The sequence below is a fragment of the Neolamprologus multifasciatus genome, chromosome 16 (genome assembly GCF_963576455.1).
Source record: "Neolamprologus multifasciatus chromosome 16, fNeoMul1.2, whole genome shotgun sequence".
NCBI lineage: Eukaryota > Metazoa > Chordata > Actinopteri > Cichliformes > Cichlidae > Neolamprologus > Neolamprologus multifasciatus.
In genome coordinates, this window is record NC_140454.1 from 23,700,001 (window position 1) to 23,719,714 (window position 19,714).

Here is a 19,714-nt window from a genome sequence, read left to right on the forward strand (position 1 = left end):
GTATAAGTGCAATTTAAATCTACATTTGCATAGTAGTAAGAGTTATAAATTGTATTGATATAGATACGGATTTTACAAAACAGAATGAATTTTAGAAGAACCTTTTTTATCAAAAACAGAAAACATGGCACACTGTTTTGTCTCACATTTTATGCTGCTGAAAATAAAATAAATGAAATAAACCCGACTAAAAAAAATGAATGTAAAATGGTAAAACACCCTCTAGGTATTGTTAATTAAGACTAACAGTTCAAACTGTCTTGCTTTATAAGGGCTGCGTGGATGCAACGGTGAATTTGACTGACAATGTCCTCAGGATCTGATTTGTACCGGCGCACTGAAGTATGTGGCGTCACTGTTTTTCCAGCTGAATGCGACTCACCTGAAATTAGGCATGATGTTATGAACGGTCAAACCACCCAATACTGCAGGTTCCCTTGGCACTCTGACTGCTCAGTGGCAGTTTTTAACCACAGCAGCTTATTAAAATAGATGAAAAAAACGCTCGGCACTCTAGACTCAGCGCTGGACGGGCAAAATTAGCAGCAGCTGGATGGATGTTGTAGTGCATTCTGTATTTAAAGAGCTTAAAAAACAAGATCACAGAAAAAGCATGAACCAAGAAACGATCAAATACTACAAGTATTTTAATGATCCCCAAAGGCAGACAAAAAAACCCCACAATTACACATTTGCATGGAAGTGATCACAGTGCACTAAACGCTTTGTTTCTATCTTAGTTCTCTCCTCTGGTGCTTTCCTCATTCCTGCTTTGTGTTTCCGCATGTTAACAGAAACTTCTATAAAGCAGCTGGTGAAATCAAATGATCGTTCTCCTCTTTCTCCACCTGATGAGAAGCTCGGTCTGATAATCAAAGAGTATTGCAGCTATTTGAATGTAAACCTCGAGTAGTTTCATCTGTGACATGAAAGCCCTCTTTGCACTCTGATCCTTTAGGTGCCACAGTCTGGAACAGTCTGTCACTTGTTCTTCTGTTTCCCTGACATGTTTCTTGTACATGTGTGTCTTAATCACAGTATAACCAGAAAGTTCTTGCTCAAAACAGAGACTCCAAAAAGTACATGCCCGCACACACTCGCACAGACACTATGCAAGACTCCACACAGTGCAGAGAGATATTGAAGACCTATTTCCGTTGCACATCTTGTATGCAGATTTCCAGGCTAGTTAACAGCCCACCCTTACATTTCTGATTTTGTTGGAAGGGTTGGTGGGGGAGGAAACATTGAAGATGTGAAGAAGTACAGAAGTTTTACATCAGATTGCATCTTGTATTGTGTATTGTGATTATGGTCCCTTGTAACCTCGGCGTTTGATGAATAATATGCACTGCAAGTCTGAGGTAATCGCCTTTATTTCTCTTCACGGTCAAGTATTATAATACAAGCATAACTATCTGAGTTTCACTCACCTCCATAACTCCTATAATAAGCAAGATTCAAAAAGGCATCAATTTGCTTTTCAAAGGAACGAGTTCTTAATCATTCTGGAGAAGCTTTGAGTCACTGTAATCCTGAGTATAAATGATCCAACGAGAGCTTTAACTCAAAGCGACAAGATCCTGCCAATAACCCAGCACGGTTTTATATCAAACAATCACACCGAGACTCACGGACGTCAAAAAAAAAGAAGGGAGAGAATATTAGATTTCTGTAAGAGTCAGCCTGCTGTAGCCTAAAGCTAAGAGGCATAGGCTTTTTTTAATAGACAGATGAAAGTGGGAGGGAAATGAAAGATGAAAGGAGCGAAAAAGAGAAAGAGGTTGATGTGTTTTTACATGTGTGTGTTTGCGTGTGGCCTGTTTGGCCTCCTAACTGAGAGGAATTACCATGTGGAGATGGGAGGAGATGGATGCTCGAAAACATACCAGTCGTCTTAAACAACACCAGTCATTGAAAAGCATGCGCTGCGAGCCCCAGCTTCTCCAACCACATGCTAATCTGATATGCGAGAAAATCTGATTTTCCTTGTCTTTTGAAAAAGTAATGTCAGATTGTCTTAGAACAGAGATAAAAACACATCAGTGTTTTATAATGTGTGTGTCCACTTCGCAGTTGGAATGTCAGTGATCTGTAAATTGTATTTATTTGTTTTTTTGATTTAATAATTGATCATAAAACTGAAAACGTCTCTTTATAAAAATGTGTTTGTGTGTGCCTTGCAGACCTGCGGTCATGGTGTGAAGGATGAAGGCTTTACCTGCGTGCTGTGCCCAAAGGGAAAATACTCCGGAGGGAAATATGAGATCTGCAAACGTCACACAGACTGTCATGCACTTTACAGTGCCACTGTTCACATACCAGGAACTCCCGAGCGCGACGCAGAGTGTGGACCCTGTTTACCCGGGTAAAGCACACTAACAAGCAGAGGCAACAGCCATTTAACACACAATGCAGGACACCTTTTAAATGATCACACAAAGAATCATTGAACTATTAAAATATACTCAGTGTTTTTCATTGGCTTCAGTTACTTAATCAATGCTAAATGGTAAATAAGACAGATGCATCCGATGAATTTCCATTTATGGTCAGCTTCACCCATCTGTTATTCACTTTGCATTATAATAATGAGGTAGTGTGTCAATAAAAAAATAGCCTTTGTAGCCTTTTAAATATGAAAATGACATGTGAACTGTCACTTTTTTCCTGGTGCGTCTTCTTACATGTCTTTGTAAATACGTGTCTCATAAGAAAAACAGGTGCTTACGCCTTAAAACATCTGGCGCAATGTTATATTTAAAAATGACTCGAGCATTTGTTTGCCTCCAGTTTTAGCTGCTTAGTTTCTAAGTTCTTACCTTTTCCTGATGCATTACTGCATTTCTTGGCACACTACTGCCACCTATAGAACACTGACTGGTGTAAAACCAATGACATCACTCGAACAAATCGCCCTTTGCATGCAGACGCAAGAAGAAGAAAGAATGGATCCAGGTGCTTTGTAGCACTAATTGTGATCAGAACTCCATAAAGTACATTTAAAAGCAGCCTGACATACAAGAGACATAAAAGAGTAGTCACGTGCAGTCTGAAAAAGAAAAGTACAGATCTTATGAAAATAAAATAAGCATGTGACTTTTTTAAAGAGACATTTTTTTTTTGCTTTGATTTGTTTTTTTCTTAACAAGGTACTTAATCTGATCAAGGCAGATACAACAGACATGGTTATTTTAGTTGACAAGATCAACATTTCCCAGATGACTCATTCAGTCTAATTGTACGCATCGCAGCCGTATACTGCTGTCTCCCGATAAATTTACAGAGATGGATAACTTTGCTATGGATGCCAGTTAATTCTGCCAAAGAAGGATATTTATGACAACTGATCTTTGGGCAAACAGACACGGCTGATTACATCCTGAATGGATGTTCTACTCAAGCGTCGATTTACTTTACAGCATGCATTTTTAATATGATTCACACTCGGATGCATTATTTAGCATGTGAATAGGCTGCCGTGCTCCATTCGGTTTCATACATCCTCTCGCTTTGTATGCATACACACTAAATCTTGCACTTTTCAATTTGCACATGGCAGTTGTCTTTGCAACCCCATGCCACATAAATATTAAGTCAATAAGGGACTTTTAAATGTTGCCAGACCTTCCTCTCCTCCCTCTTCCTTATTTGCCCTTTGCATCATCAATCATGTTGTGTCGCCGCCGATAAATTGCTTGCGTTTATTTTTTTGTTTATTTTTTCTATTCAATCATATTTCATTGGAAACATTTATTGGTTACATGTGGGCAATATAGCAATATATTATATAGTAGGTAGGAAATTCATGATTAGGGGATTTTTTAAAGAAACATCCCACTCTGTCACAGGGAGTCTAATGTTGAAATCATCTCATCGTGTCATCACCTGGATGATGATCTGCTGTCTTCTAATTTTCAAATTTAATTTGAAAAGCACCAAATCACAACAAGAAAATTTATAATTTGTGGCGTTTTTATATATAAATAAATAAATAAATTCTTTATTGACTGTATTGAAAAAAAAAACTGCTCATCAGAAGTGGATAAGATGCCTTTTTTTATTCTCATGAACTGTTGGACTAAGTTTGCTGTTACGGTTATATTTAAAGTCCATTACAAACATCGAATCAGATGTCTCCTTATATGTCTGCACAGCGAAGACCTCATATATGTGTTCTATATTAAACCATTACTTAATTATCTGCAATCATGTGTATTTATTCAGATATTTCACTTGTGGCCTGAAGCACAAATGATACACTACCTTCCTCTCTCCTTTCCTCCCACAGACGCTTCATAACTTCATAAATCTGTACCAAGCCATGCTTCGTGCCCTCAAGGCATCAATTATGTACATATCCTCACAGATTCAAACTTTTAACCTTCGCTGCTTCCACATACTTTTGAATTGTGTTGAACTTATAAGTGTCTTGAAACCTGAGTTTCAAAGTCTTGCGATTCATACATGATGTGATTTCTCTATTTAGTTTTCCTCTTGCTGCCTTTTTTAAAGACACTTTGTGTTTTCCAGGTATTACAGGTTGGGGAACAGATCAGAAAAGCCCTATTGGATGGTTTGCCATTCCTGCCAAAACGCACCACGCAACACCAAAGAATGTAAGTTTATATATTTTTTTCTTAATTTTTGCTCCATTTATTCTCTCGCAGTTTTTTAAAATGTTATCTCCCAACTTTAAATTCGGAATTTTAGACTTTTACGTTACAGCTTTCTCTATCCATGCATACAACAACTACAAAAGCTACCAAACATTAAAGTTTTTTTTCCTAAATGAAAGGAAGTACAATGTGACAGTGGAAAAGCAGATGTCTGCCGTAAGCCTGTGCTCCATTTAAGGAAACAATTAAAGGTCAGAGGTTGTGTTGAGTTCTGCCAGACTCTCTGATGGATACAAGGAAATTGTATGCCCCCCCCCCCGGATCAGTGCTTCTCTGGCTCCACAGGGCTGTTTGGCTGCTTATCAATAACATCGTTGCCTCACTGGTTATTCTGCTCACCTGACACTATATTCTATATATGTTTGTGTGTGAGTTTGTGTGCAAACTGTTGCTGCAATCACAGAATCTTGAGCAGTCACATCTTCTTGTTTGTTTGACTGTCCTGAATTGGAGGCATAGTTGCTGTGTAGTGGATGTGTGATGTGTTGTGATATGCAAGCAGATTAACTGCTTTTTCATTGTACAATTGTCACAGAGTCTCTTGCGGGTTGTTTTCCTTTTTGCAAACTTTCAACAGTGCTAGTGTGTTTCTAATGATGAGCAGTGCTGAAGACGTTTGCTGTTCTGCTTTGCCCCCCGTGGGTTCATCCAGATGTGACAGATCAGAACATCAGCAGGATCTGAACTGCGTTTGTGACCCTGGCTGGTACATCCTGCTAAGCAAACGATATTCATTGTCCCATCATTGCTCAAAATCCCCTTTGAGCCGGAAACTATTTTTATTGTGTCATATTTAATGAGCATGTTTTGAAAGATTGAAACCCCAAAAAGCAGCCTGGGCCTGAAGAGAAGAGGGTGTGAAGTGTGTGTGTGTGTGTATGTTGTGCTTGTTTCTGTGTGTAAGGATAAGCACTTGATTTTCAACAGCAACCTAATTGTCTCTCCCAGGCATGGAAATGAGTGATTGAGTGATGTTGTAAAGCAATGCAAATAAGATAAGATAAAGTGATGTGAATACTACAAAGAAATGGCAAATATAGCAAGTATTTTATCTCATTTAAAACCCCTTTCATTTAAACCTTTTTGCATTTCTCCTCATTTTGAAAACTGGAAAATACCTTTCTTTAGATAGGGGGATTGATAAACTCCTGTAGCTCAGCTTTGTATAGTATGGATGACTGTAAAAGGGTTACCAACTGCGTATTTCCTAAACCTTCCTACTTGTTATGCTTCAGCCAAGGTGGATCTAAGTTTTGATGTTGTGGCTTCTCTTTCAGCAATATTATGCAAAAAAAATACCGGCTCGGTTTTATTAAACTCAGAGAAGCTGAAGCATGGCCAAAGGAAGAACCCATTAAATGTTGGTGCCGATCCAGATCATTCTTTTATATTTCAAGACAAGGCATCGGCCTCCAAATGCCCTTCTACTTTAAAGATTTTAACCATAACTCTAAGATATGTTTGGGATACCAAATCAGTTTAAAAAGCAAATAAATCAAGTCTTTAACAAACCTGACATGGATGTAAATCATGCAGTGTGGCTTCCTAGAGTTAGGTTGGTTAGACTGGATGAATTTTTTCTTTTAAATCATGCACAATTTAATTACATCCCTTTGAATGAGGTCTTCAAAAATAATGTGCCCCCAACGGTAAATACGAAAGCTGGGAGTTCTCTTTGCTTAAGGTGAAGGCAGGCTGACACTTGCCATATAATCTGTAAATTACCCTGGCTCCTGCCTCGCTCTGTGTGTGCGATAATTAAAACTTTGGCGGGTATGAGAAAAAAAGAAAGAAAAAAAAAGATGATTAGCATGTTTGTGCTTGCGCAGATGCTACCCTTTGGCAGGCTGCTGATGAGTCTGTAGATGTTGCTCAATTTCTTCGGTCACCTTTTGATTTCTGTGTGCCGTTTCTCAAGTGAGCATAAATGCACTAAAAATAAAAAGATGGCATTTCCAGTATCAACAGAGATCATAATGTTAATCTTTTTTGCCAACTCTGCTGTAAGAGGCGTCACCTCACACACTGCTGGGTAATTCTGCTCTTCTTAGTTTGTTGGGACCTAAGCAGTCAGATCGCCCAGCGAAATTATCAGTTTTTCAGCCTGGTTTAAGACTCTGAGACATGATAAAGAGATTAAACCACAAGACGCTAAAGAGAATTCCAGATCAGGCTCATATCCTTATCCAGAGAGTCTAAACAGATACCTCACATTAATAACTTTAACCACAGGGCACTGCAATCTGCGTGTGTGCATGTGTCTGTGTTTGTGTATGTGTGTGTTGATATGAGGCTCTGAGACCATGGGAAGTGGCAAGCCAAATGCCAACAAGGTCTATAGTATATCAGCTCGGTGAAAGGAAAGACTGATTAAATGAGTTGATTTATGAGCTGCCAGGAGTTTACAGCTCCATTAGGAAAGAGGAAAAGCAGCTGATGAATAATCCAGAAAGAGTCACAGCGAGAGGAGGCGAAAAGAGCAGGACAGATAGGAAACAGAGGGAAATCTGGACAGAGAGTTACGGCTTTGTGTCCACCCTGCCCAATGTAACAGTTTGTTTACTGCAGTGGGAGAAGGTCTGAAAGAAATAAAGTTTTACTGCTGCTAGCGCAGATGATTTTCTTTTGTGAAATGTTAGCGTTTGCAGAATGAGCCAGTGCATTGCTTTTGAGGTCAATAAAATGCAAGGCCAAAGCAAAGACGCTGCCAGTAGTGAATGATGGGATGCAAACTTTGCCAATAACCAATGTCCATACCATGAAGCATCTGGTGTACCTCCCTTTTTGGAGAAATCTGAAACATTTACTCATTTATAGAGGAATATGGTGATGCAGGCCTCACCAGTCACCATTTCTTTGCTTGATCCTCAATATTTAAATAAGAACTTTAAATATTAAATTATTAATTAAGTTATTTAAACTTAGCATAAAGCCTGAAGACAGACTAGGTAACAAAAGCCACCCACAAATGGTGAAATAATAATGGATTGCATTTATATAGCACTTTTCAAGGCACCCAAAGCGCTTTACAATGCCACTATTCATTCACTCTCGCATTCACACACTGGTGGAGGCAAGCTACAGTTGTAGCCACAGCTGCCCTGGGGCAGACTGACAGAGGCGAGGCTGCCATATCACGCCATCGGCCCCTCTCCAACACCAGTAGGGTAAAGTGATCGAACCGGCAACCTTCCGGTTACAGATGGACTTGCCAACCCCCTGAGCCACGGTCACCCCCCAGGATTCTAATATATCTAAAGTCTAAAGTGCCTTTAGGCGACTAATGTGATTTGTTGTTTTTATCTAAATAAAAATGACTTGAATTGAATTAGTTTAGTTTTCACTGAATACTTGAAGTAATGTGATTTCCGGGTCACGTGTGTTGAAATGCGTGGCGATGGACGTGAACTCCAAATTATCCATAAACGAGAATGTGTGTGTTATAGCCGCAGTTAACAAAGTAGAATGAATTACGACACTCAGCCTGTCTCTGTGTGTGTTTGTGTTTGTTTCCCAGGCATGCAAACCAACAAACCGAAAGAAAAAACAATATTTCACAGTGGTAGCACAACTGTGTTCCCTTCTGTAATTAAAGGTATACACAAATACACACAAACGCAAATATCATCTTCTGTCTCCATCAGTCATCCATTCTTTCTCTTTTCCCTCTCTCGTTTCTCACAACACATAACTTTACATCATTGCCTCCATCTTTCAGATTCCCACGGACAGGGTCACCTGGCAACAGCTCTCATTATCGCCATGTCGACCATTTTCATCATGGCCATCGCCATTGTTCTCATCATAATGTTTTACATCCTGAAGGCCAAACCGAATGGCCAGGGTGAGACGAATAAACAAACACGCGCGCAAAATCTCATCTGAAAAGTAGATGTTTGCGTTTTGTGATATTTATAATGAGCACGTGTGTTTTTTGGCAGCGTGCTGCTCCGGACAGGTTGTGAAAGCAGTGGAGGCTCAGACCAACAAACAGGAAGACAAGAAAGACATCCCTGGTGAGACAGGCTGCGCACACTCTACAATTAATGACACAAACACTGTTATTATTGTTTGAGATGTTTTTTTCCACTCTCATAATTGGTAGTAAAAAACAATTAATTTGTTTACATGTGTGCTAGTATCCCGCTTATGACCCTTATAATGGTTTTGATTATACATTGCGATGTTTATGGGAAATATGAGTAATATATTTGCATAAACAATTGTAACATTTTCCACATTTTTGGCCATGTGTATAGATGCAGACACACTTTTGACCCCATCTTGCGTATCCTCTCTCGCTCTCTCTTTCTTTCTTTTTTTTAATTGGATAATGGCTTGGATTGAAAACAAGTCAAACAAGTTGACATTTTACGGCAGAAAAACACAAATACAATACATGTGTTCAATACATGTTTTTAATAACTAGGATACTAAGAGGCCAGTGAGGAACTCTCCACTTCAAGCATATGTGCCACAAATTTGGCTTTCAACTCTAAGGCCACATAAAGTTGGTGCTTTTTTCCCCCCCTTTTCTTTTTGTTCTTAAAACCAACGTCAGCTGTGCTTAAGAAGAAAACTAGCTGCAGTTACCGGCATCATTCAGAGTACTTAGTTAATATAGATGCAATTATAAGCTGATATACCACAAGATATTTCTTCCACAATCTATTACAAGAGGATAGTTCCCTGTCCTGAAGGGTAGAAACAAAATAACTACGAGCATACATTTACTTTGGGACATTAGGGGTTGTTTATGCACCGACCATCTGTTTTTCTTCTCTAACTTTCTCATTGTTTTCATATCTGTAAAAGTAAACAGGCCGACAGTCACTAACTGATCATTACCATGTTTCCATAAACTCCCCTCACATGTTGCACGTTTTCAAAAGCTTAGCCCACAAAATATATACTCGATAAAGTTAAATCAAACTTAAAAAGCGCACAAAGACACACAAATGTACATGATTAGAGAAACAAGAGCAACTCTAATTAGCATTTTTTCCACTCTTAGCTTTAAAGACTGTAAGATGACTCAAAAAATAGTTGCGATGACACGAATGCGCTCAGCAGTCAGCGGAAGTATGAATAGAAACCACTAAATCCTGCAGAAAAAAAAAACCTTACAAACCTTAATTCAGGTAAATGAGTGACTGGCTTTGTCAAACCAAACACCGAATGTTATCTTTGGACAAGGTGTCCACATGTGTATTACCCAAAGCTTTATTGAAGCGCTCTGGGCTCAGCTGATAATGATTTTTCTTTTTGATTGAAGTTAGACATTGCAGTCTGTTCTGCAACCATTACATACTGAAGAAGAAAAAAAAGTGTTTCCTTGTATTTGAAGAGCGCTTGGAGCAGCTTCCACATGTGAATTATAGGACACATGTTAAAATCTGTCCTGCAACCAGTGCAGTGCTGACCATGTGTCATCAAACAAACTGTATCATCTCATCAGATCTAATAGAATCCTGTATAAATGTTAATACTCTGCTGTATTTATGTGCACACATGCGATTTGGAGCGTTATGTATTCAAATGCAGCTGTGTGCTTTTACACTTTATGTGTGTGTGTGTGTGTGTGTGTAGGCTGATAGACGTGCAGCGTGATGAATACATCATGGTGGAATGCAAAAGCTTCTAGAGACGAAGCCGTATGTTGCTTTAGGCGCCATTTTTCATGACAATGATGCTCTGTTCGATTTCAATCCCAGGCTGGCTGACTAACCACTTACATGTGGTGTGAATGAGAACACACACACACAGTTACTGTATCACTGGCCACAGACACATTAAAATTTAAGACGTGATAGGTTAAAAAAGAAAAAAATAAGTGGTTAGAGTGTCATTAAAGCTAAATGTCTGCATTGTTAGTTAATTTTGGGTTAGCGTAATTGGCTGGGTCAGTGTGAGTCTGTGAATGCACTCTGGATGACTGGTGTGTGTATTTGGGAGACAAGCCCATTGCTTGGAGCTCTACCGGTGCTATCTGCCACTCATGTAGACACTGACTTAATAAGGCTCCAAGATGAAAGACACAGGCGCTTTATTTCACACACACCCTTACACACAAACACACACACACACAGGGCTTGTTCCACTTTGGTATTCACTCATTATGCTGTCTATCCCTATCAGTGTCCATGATGTAAGTGTAATTTAATATAATATCCGCTGTAATCATTTTTATGTATTACTCCAAGTGCAGTTCCGTTTTAAGGAAAAAAAGCTTTTAGCCTCAGGAACCCATGTTCACATTTATATTCTAATTGATGCCAACGTGGATTAAAAATTGCTCATTTGATGCAGTCAAAAATGGATTTGTGCGCTTTTCTTTTAAGTTTGGGGCTTGTGGATCACTTGTGTGTTCGTAACGAATTTTTGTCGATGATATTTTTGGGTTTGTTTGGTGAATAATGTGTCTCGACACCATGTACTGTAGCACACTTGATGTCTTATGGTCACTTAAGTTTTCTTTGTGTCTTTTGTGGTTAAAATTATTCTGAAAACACCAGTAATCCTGTGTGCTCTCTCTTTTGTTGTCGCAGACAATGTGGTGATATTCTCAGAGAAAGACGAGTTCGACAAACTGAAAGCTCCTCCTCAGAAGGCTGTGAAAAGGTGAGAGAAAAGTCTGACTCACTGGCCTACTTCAACCTGAGTGCACAAATAGGTTCAGACAAAATGAAAAGCTTCTCTGTGATTGCTGGTAAAAAAAATCCAGGCAGCTTAAAGTTTTAGGCAGCAAAAAACTGAAAGCGTGATCTGGTAAGAGCTGACATGCAGCTTAATATGAGTTCAGATACACTGGATCTGCAAAAGATGAAGGGTTCCACACACGTGCATGATTTTAGGGATTTAGATCAAGGCGATAAGCAAAAGACTTTATTTTATCCAGTGAGATCTTTATAACCAAGGCTATAATAGAAAATCTGCTACAGTACAATCAATCAGACATGGTCAAGACAACCTGTTGATGTTCAAACTGAGCATCAGAACAGGGAAGAAAGGTCATTTAAGTGACTTTGAAGGTGGCGTGGCTGTTGATGCTAGATGGATTTGTGTGAGCAGTTCAGAAATTGCTCATCTACTTGAATTTTCCTACACAAGCATCTCTAGATTTTTGCAGAGAATGGTCTGAAAAAGAAAAATATTCAGTGAGTGGCATCTCTCTGGCTGAAAATGAGTTTTTGATGCCAGAGAGGAAAATGGCCTGACTGCTTCGAGCTGACAGGAAGGCAACGGTAACTCAAATAACCACTTGTTAAAACCAAAGTATGCAGAAGAGCATCTGTGAATCCACGTCAAGTCTTGAAGCAGAGGAATTACAGCAGCAGAAGTACCACGGTGTACCTATATCCTGATGGCTGCTAGAAGCGCGGTAACATATCACAAATAGTCTCAAACTTGTGTTTTGAACACGACAATGAGTTCGTTGTACTCAGATCATCTCCAAAGTCACCAGATCTCAATCCAATAGAGCATCCTTGGGATGTGGTCGAACACGAGATTCATATCACGGCTGAAAATTTGCAGCAACTGCATGCCAGCCTGTCAAGATGGGCCGAAGTCTCTGAATGTTTCAAACAGCTTGTTGAATCTATGCAAAGTATTAAAGCGGTTCTGAAGGCAGAAGAGGGTCCAATCCGGTACTAGCAACATGAAACTAAGAAAGTTGGCAGTGATAGTATTTTAAATACATTATTAATTACAATAATGATTAGACAAATGAGTTTAAATGGATCTGCTGATTGTTTATTGACTTTTTTTTACTGTATGAAATTTCTATAAAACAGCAAAAAGGGTCTTGTAATTTTATTATACTGAGGTTATAGAAGCCAAACATATCCAGTGGAAATAAGCAGAAAAAGTATCACATTTAGGAAAATAAGTTCAAAAAGGGAATAATAAGGTACGAAAGAATAACTGCCAACCCATTTACTCCATACTCCCATTTACTTTCATAAATTTTTACTTGCAGATTCATTAGATTTCACATGTGTACCCAATGAAGAGGCGACACTCTCTGAATGTGCATTATATGTTTGTGTATACTAATGTGTGTGTTTGCATTTGTATTTGGTGCCGTAGACTCAACAAAGAGAATCTTTAATCAGTATTCCAGAATGTGCCCATAATTAAGCGACCACAAAACAAGTCACTGCAGTTTTGTCCTGTATATACATACACATATGTGTAGTGTTGAAAACACATTCATTTTGGGTTTTTCTTTGTCTTTTTTTTTTTTTTTAATTCAGTAGAAAGCCATTATGTGGCTTTCGAGAAGGCAAAGGAGGTGGGTTTGGAGGGGGATGTGAGGGCTACAGATGAGCCCTGAAGTCTGGCAAATACTGAGAGACAAACAGAGAGGGTAGTTGTCAAGCGGGATAGGGGTATTTATTCCAGGCCTCATCTTAAACCACCACCAGGTAAAAGCATGTTCTGGCAGACAACAAAAGAACGACAGTTTTCTTACCTTCCTCTTTCACCTACATCTTGTTCCGCATGTGAGGACAGTGCTGCTGGTGGCTAATGTGCATAAAGCATACAGTACTGCACACAAAGTTACAATGAAGCACTGTGTTCAGATGTTACAGTGCTCGTAGTCAGCACGCTTAGATTGATAATACTGAGATGGGTGTAAATTAGAGAATAAAAGAGCCACACATATGCACTCACACACTCCACAGCATAAATAGTGTGGTACAGCAGCATGCCAGAAGATGTGCTAACTCACTGCATTAGCTGCCAGAGTGGGTGTAAGATGTCTGGGAAACAATGCCATGTTGTGTGTGTGTGTGTGTTTAGAAGATGAGTCCAGGACATCGAAACAATGGCATTCTGTAAGCATCTCTGTCAAAAAAAAGCGCTTTTGCGAGAAAATCCAGAGCAGAGAGAGAAAGAGGGAGAGGAGCGGTATTAAAATGATATTACATAGTATCATATTTTAAAATGCCCTGCTTATTTCAGTCAATCACAGGAACTGCTTAGAAACATCAGCAACAAAACAGCATTCTTCTCTGATTCCTGCAACGTTTGCAAAGACAAAAGTCATTCTTTGGGTGTTAGCTGTCACCATTTGCATGTTAATGTAATAGTGTTACAGCAGGCAGGGCAGAATTGCTCTGACTGCAACAAAAGAGTGGCTTTTTATGCGTGAAAAGCAGCGTTCAAGTGTAAACGTGCAGTCGCCAGTTTATTTGGCATACCTAGCTACAGCTAGGGCAGTTCAGTACATTTACCTTATCTTATTTATTATGTCATTAAATAAAAAGAACAGCAGCTCGCTATAGAGCAATTCGACGGGATGAGGCAGAGTAGGTGAAATTAAGTTGAATAAATGTGATTTTCTTTTTAGGGAAAATTAAAAAAAAATAGCTGATTTTCCATTTATTAAATAAAAATGTTTTATGATTACTGATTGCTAAAAACGCTGCATGGTGGTGAGGCAGTGAACTTTCCTTCACCTCTGAAGTAAGGCATGCCAGAAAAAGTCATAGAGACTAGAAATTGAGAAATAGAACTGCCCGCAGGTAAATAAATCCACCAATCACTGTCTCTGAAGTTCACAGAAATAATTAATCCTCACCAGGAACTAGTGAGGTGGGTTAACCCTTTAAACTTTGTACACCTTAAGCAAACTGCATTTGTGTTTATTATTAAGGCATTGAGGTGTTGGTGGACACCTCTGTAGCTTAGAGGTGCCTGCTTCTAATCCACTGAGGACTGCTGACTGTGGTCTTGCAACTGCATACCATATACTCACATTTTAAATACCTGCAAATATGAGTATCATCGACCTATGTATGCATGCTTACGTATGTGTTTATATTTGCAGTGAAAATGATGCATCTTCAGAAAATGAGCAGCTGTTGAGCCGCAGCATCGACAGCGACGAGGAGGCGGGAACAGAAAAGCAGGGCTCGGCAGAGACCACTAACCTCGACCCTAACCTCTGCCTGGTCAACCTAGGCAACAAACCCGACCTCTGCCTGCTCTCCCTGGGGCTCTTGGACCGTGGCCGCGTATGCAATGGCACCCCAGGCATTGCAGCCAGTCAGACTAACATCCCGAGTCCCAACCACATGAACAATGTCAACCGCATTGCAAGCAGCAACCACATCAGCAGTGTGAATGGGATCAACAACAACAATAAAACCCCAGGGGTAGGAAGACGAGGCCTTTATTGGTTATAGTGGAGAAAAAAAATCTGATTATGAACAGATTCTCAGTTAAGTATCATCTTGGGATAACGTTTTTTGTTTTTTTTTTCTAATTCACAGATGCTACAGAGTCGGAGGAAAAAGATTCTAGATCTGTATGCCAGAGCCTGCAATGCGACTGAGGGTAAATCTGTCACTTAGAGGAAAATATCCTCTGTAACAAGTTTTATCATCAACAACATGTGGGATGGTTTCACAGTTTTCTGGTGGCAACCTGTGACCCTCGAACTCTACTCCATAAAATAAAGCTTAATAACAAAAAATAATTCAATATTAATTTATATATATATGGGTTTTTTGTGCCATACTTTCTGTTTTTTTCTTTTTTTTTGCAATTTATTGCTTAAAAATTAATTGTGCAATTTATCAGGTATTTGAGAGGAAATAAATATCACACTGATTATTTAAAAGTCTCAAAAACTCATAAAAACCGATATGATAAAATAAGTTTTAAGGGGTTAATGGCATCTACAGCTCCACTGAACCTTTGAATGAAAGTTTTGAAACAAGCTTATTTGTCTCTACCCAGGCCTCAGCCCCACAGAGCTTCCCTTCGACTGCCTGGAGAAGGCCAGCCGCATGCTGAGCTCCTCCTACAGCAGCGACGCCGCCGTGGTGAAGACGTGGAGACACCTAGCTGAGAGTTTTGGACTGAAGCGCGATGAGATCGGCGGCATGAGCGACGGCCTGCAGCTCTTCGAGAGAGTTAGCACGGCGGGCTACAGCATCCCCGACCTCCTGACTCGCCTGGTGCAGATCGAAAGGCTGGATGCCGTGGAGTCGCTCTGTGCAGATGTGCTGGGCAGTAGCGAGGGGGCAGCAGTGGCTGGACGGCAGGGAATTGGCAGTTTTCACAGCCAGTTAGTGTGTCCTTCTCCCTGCCCATCTCCATCCCATCGCTGCGCCAGTGTTTAAATAAGAAGTGAAGCAGAAACATAAGAGACTTAGAGACTTGATTGCCTTACAGTACACATGTATGTATGGACATTTACTGCTCTGACAAGGAGGAAAGCACATTTAAATACACACGTTACCCCATTAGATGAAGAATGTCGATGGACTTTAGTGTCCGCAATCCTTTTTTTCTTTTATGTATAAAAGCTAATAGTTTGAAAAACACTTTATCTCTTTCAAAGTATTTGAAAGAGAGAGCAAAATCAAAGGCCTCAGATTCACATTAACCAAGTTTGCCATTTCAAATAATTTCTCTTTTGCAAGAATATAAGAATCAGAATTAGCTCCCATTTTGATAGATTCTTGACTTTCAGAAATGCAACACTTTAGTAAAAAATCATGTGGAAAGCCTGTGCGCTGGATGCACAGTTCTTTTTTTTCCTAAACATTTTTTTTTAAGAAATCACCAGGAAAAGATGAAATGGCATGCTAATGGAAAGTCACTGGAAAGTGACAGACTGAGGATGCCTTCCTACTGGCTCACTCACTTAAGTTTCTCACCAAAGCTTTGCCGCAGTGACATAACCAGACGTTTGTATCCATATACAGAAAGCGATCTGGTGTGACCGCAGTATGAGCGAACATTCATAACTCAGTCATGTCTTAAAACAGGAAAAATGGCTGATTAGAGCAGTCATTGTGTCTGAATGGAAAACATCCTTCAGCTCAGCTCGGCTTACATTTGGTAAACCTGCTTGCGAACTCTGGCCGTTTGTGGACGCCCCGGTGTCTCTCCCTAAACCTTGAAGTCACCAGCAAACACACAACAGTGTGCTAGAGTGGATTGTGATATTTTTATTCTCGAGGATCAGTTTTGGATTGACTCTGCACTCTTGTTTACTTTAAAACACCGACCGGATTTATTCATTGATTAACATATGTGTGGTAAATGTGGAAACGCTGATCACAAGCAGATGTTGTGTATGGAAAAGTTCAACCAAGCACCTCACAAAAAAAAAAAGAAAACCCCAAAAACACATGGACTCGTTTTAGGCGGTGTGTTCAGTGTTTCAGCTTTAATCCCATACACTGAATGAACACTACTCCGCTGCCTGTACTCCATCTAAGCACGTGCGTCCGCAGTCCACCGCCTACAAGTTTAACACACAACTCTCACATACTCTCTTACTTCACGTACTTCCTTAGCAATGACCCATTCTCTGACCCCCCTCCACCTCAATAATTCGCCCTCTTCCATCTTATACCCCAATACTGTGGTCTAGTGCTGCCGCCAGCCCTAATTATTTGGCGTGTGGCTCCCCATGCCCCTAATAGGCTGAAGTGTTGTGGTTTACAGAGCGGGTGTAAAGTGCCTGTGATTTCCAGCACCTAATTAAGCATTTAGGGCCACTTAACCACTGAAAGCCCAGTGGAAAAGCTATAAAATCACTGCATTAAAAAGAGCAGTGCCAGGCCAGAGGAATGACTAAATGCCTCCGGGGTTGCTGCGCTGTCAACGGTGAGACGGTGCAGTCGGTTGCGGTGGAGGTAGCACTACAGTTGTATCCTATAACGTCTGGTCTTATTCAGCTCTTGTGGTTAGCTCAGTCATGCTCACACACAGGATTATAGCTCGCCTCTCCCCGATGGGACCAATATAGCAAACAAGATCAGCATGCAGTTGTGTGAGTTCTGGAAAGCAGCTGAAGCCACTTAGGTGCTGTACGTACAGTAAATAAACTGTGGGTCTGTTAAGCATCTGATTGAACCTTTTTAAAGACCTGCATTTTAATGATCCCCTGAAGTCCATTATAAGTGATGTTAACAGTTAACATGCTGTAGGTTGACTCTGCTGCTTCCTGCAGAATTTAAGCTTCAAAATTTAACCAAGCAGTGCCGAAACTGGCTTTGATCTCATTTCTCGGGAATGGAGCTGATCTTTATCTGATACCTGATGTTGTCTGCGTAATCTGCCATGACTGATAAGCGCAGACTTTTTTCTTTCCTAAAGCTCGTTGTTCCCATTTTACATGCCGACCTGGAGCTGGACTCCATTATTTTAAATTTATTTACATCTATGCTTATCAAGTATGACTCCAGAATCAGTTTGTTCTTGATTTAAAGCTTACAATTAAATGTACTGCTTTATTAGAGCTTGACTGTCATCATCAAATCCACTTCAGTTCACAAATATTCTTTTTGAATTGTAATATGCTGTTGATAGATTTTTAAAAAGAAAAAAAATAGCGAATCAGTGGACTGAAGTGCAGCCTGTTTTAAGACAAATTTTGTATGACATGTAATATGCTGACATAATAACAAGCAGAAGCCAAACATGAATTACTTACCTCAGTAGCACATGCAGTATAGTAGAGCATGTAAAAACACACAAACTCTTTTACAGAACCAAAGTGTCGCTGTATATATAACTTATTATTGTACATAAACTATATCTTAATAAAGATGTATGGCTGAAATGGCATGGTATTTTAATCTGTTTGTGTATCTATTGGTTTGTCCTTATGCAGCGTTCAGAAATCAGGAGAATGAAACCAGATTTGAAGGTAGATGGTTATTTATAACCGAGCTATAGGGCGCAGTATACTTGTGATTACAGTATATGTTGGATGAATGTGTATTTTGTGCTTTTGCCTGGTATGTTGGACCCTTCACAGACTAGCAGCCTGTCCAGGGGCGTAAAACCACATCTTGTCCTGTGGCAGCTTAGAGACTCTCTTAAAAATAAAATGAGAGAAATCATCACAGAGATCGTCTTTACCCATTTTTTTCCTTAGCATGACATTACCCCAATCTGCAGGGCACAAGGTGGCACTGAGCAGCTGGATGGGAAGTGAAAATTATCCATTCATCCGTTCTCCTTCGCTTATCCTTAAATTATATGATACACACATCCCATGTATTAATTTTAGTCACCAGAGCTTAGCTCACATGAACCCTTTTTTGACCAGCCTGTCAGGGAGCTCTCACTAGAACCATCTTCAAAACACCAACTGCAGAGAGAATATATTTTAGGCTTTTGTGAGCATGAAGTTCCAATGAACTTCTAAAATCTATACAAAGGTGCATTGAAGATGATCTGCTCTGTGAGAGAACACTTTACTAAGGGACTTTACATGGATATTTCTTTTAATATATCACCTATGCAGATGTGGCACAGGAGTAAGATAATACAAATAAAGTATTCAGTTTGGATTATAACTTATCATTATTACTTTATAATCTACAACAGTCAATACACAGACTGAGTATACATAAAAAGAGTGCCATATGTGTCATGAATCATGTCAGAAATGAATGACATATAGGGTGGTAAATAACCCATAAAGTTCATCACAGATGGCTGTTAGTCAGCCGTTACTGCTGACACTGACAGGGTTGGTTAATGGCTTGAAAACACCAAATGGAAAATCACTAATCGCAGCATTTTCCACTTCATTCAACATTAAATTAAAGGTCATTAAATGTGACATATTAACTAGACGGTTAGACAAATGAAAGATGATTTTATTGGGAAAAGACCTTAGGACAAGACAACACAATGACTCATTATATCTCTCCCTCAAATGTTTGATCTTTCCCAGTTGTTTTCTACTGCTAACCAAAGTACTGTTTTCTTTATCGGGATAATTATCATGCCGCACTACAAGGTATTTCTTTTAATCACTAGTTCTTACCAAAGTATGAAGAATATAAACTCTTGTGATCTTTGCGTTTGTGTCATCCTTCCAGTTTGAGAACATTTAGATAATGTAACCTGACCTGCAAAAACACAGATCTAAGTATAGATGATACCTGCAAGAACGTTTCTCTATCCACGTGGCATTATCCTCTGCAGTGGCAGTCATCACCTCTGCACACATTTCTGTTATCAGGCTTTTGCTTAGTGTGGGTGTGTGC

At 39.6% G+C, this 19,714-nt stretch overlaps 1 protein-coding gene across 5 annotated transcripts in view; it reads left to right on the forward strand.

Moving 5' to 3' along the window:
* The window catches only part of edar (ectodysplasin A receptor), a 41,567-nt gene extending 23,284 nt beyond the window's left edge, over positions 1–18,283 (forward strand). For 4 of the 5 annotated variants that reach the window (XM_085136378.1, XM_085136379.1, XM_085136380.1 and 1 more), the window contains 8 exons: positions 2,187–2,368; positions 4,534–4,619; positions 8,197–8,523; positions 8,621–8,695; positions 11,228–11,300; positions 14,518–14,845; positions 14,963–15,026; positions 15,432–18,283. In XM_085136378.1, the coding sequence (XP_084992504.1) occupies positions 2,187–2,368; positions 4,534–4,619; positions 8,197–8,523; positions 8,621–8,695; positions 11,228–11,300; positions 14,518–14,845; positions 14,963–15,026; positions 15,432–15,817 (1,521 nt within the window). In that variant the 3' untranslated portion in view covers positions 15,818–18,283. The remainder of the gene's footprint in view (positions 1–2,186; positions 2,369–4,533; positions 4,620–8,196; positions 8,524–8,620; positions 8,696–11,227; positions 11,301–14,517; positions 14,846–14,962; positions 15,027–15,431) is intronic. The other variant, XM_085136382.1, reaches the window with a different exon arrangement.
* Positions 18,284–19,714: the final 1,431 nt, after the last annotated feature.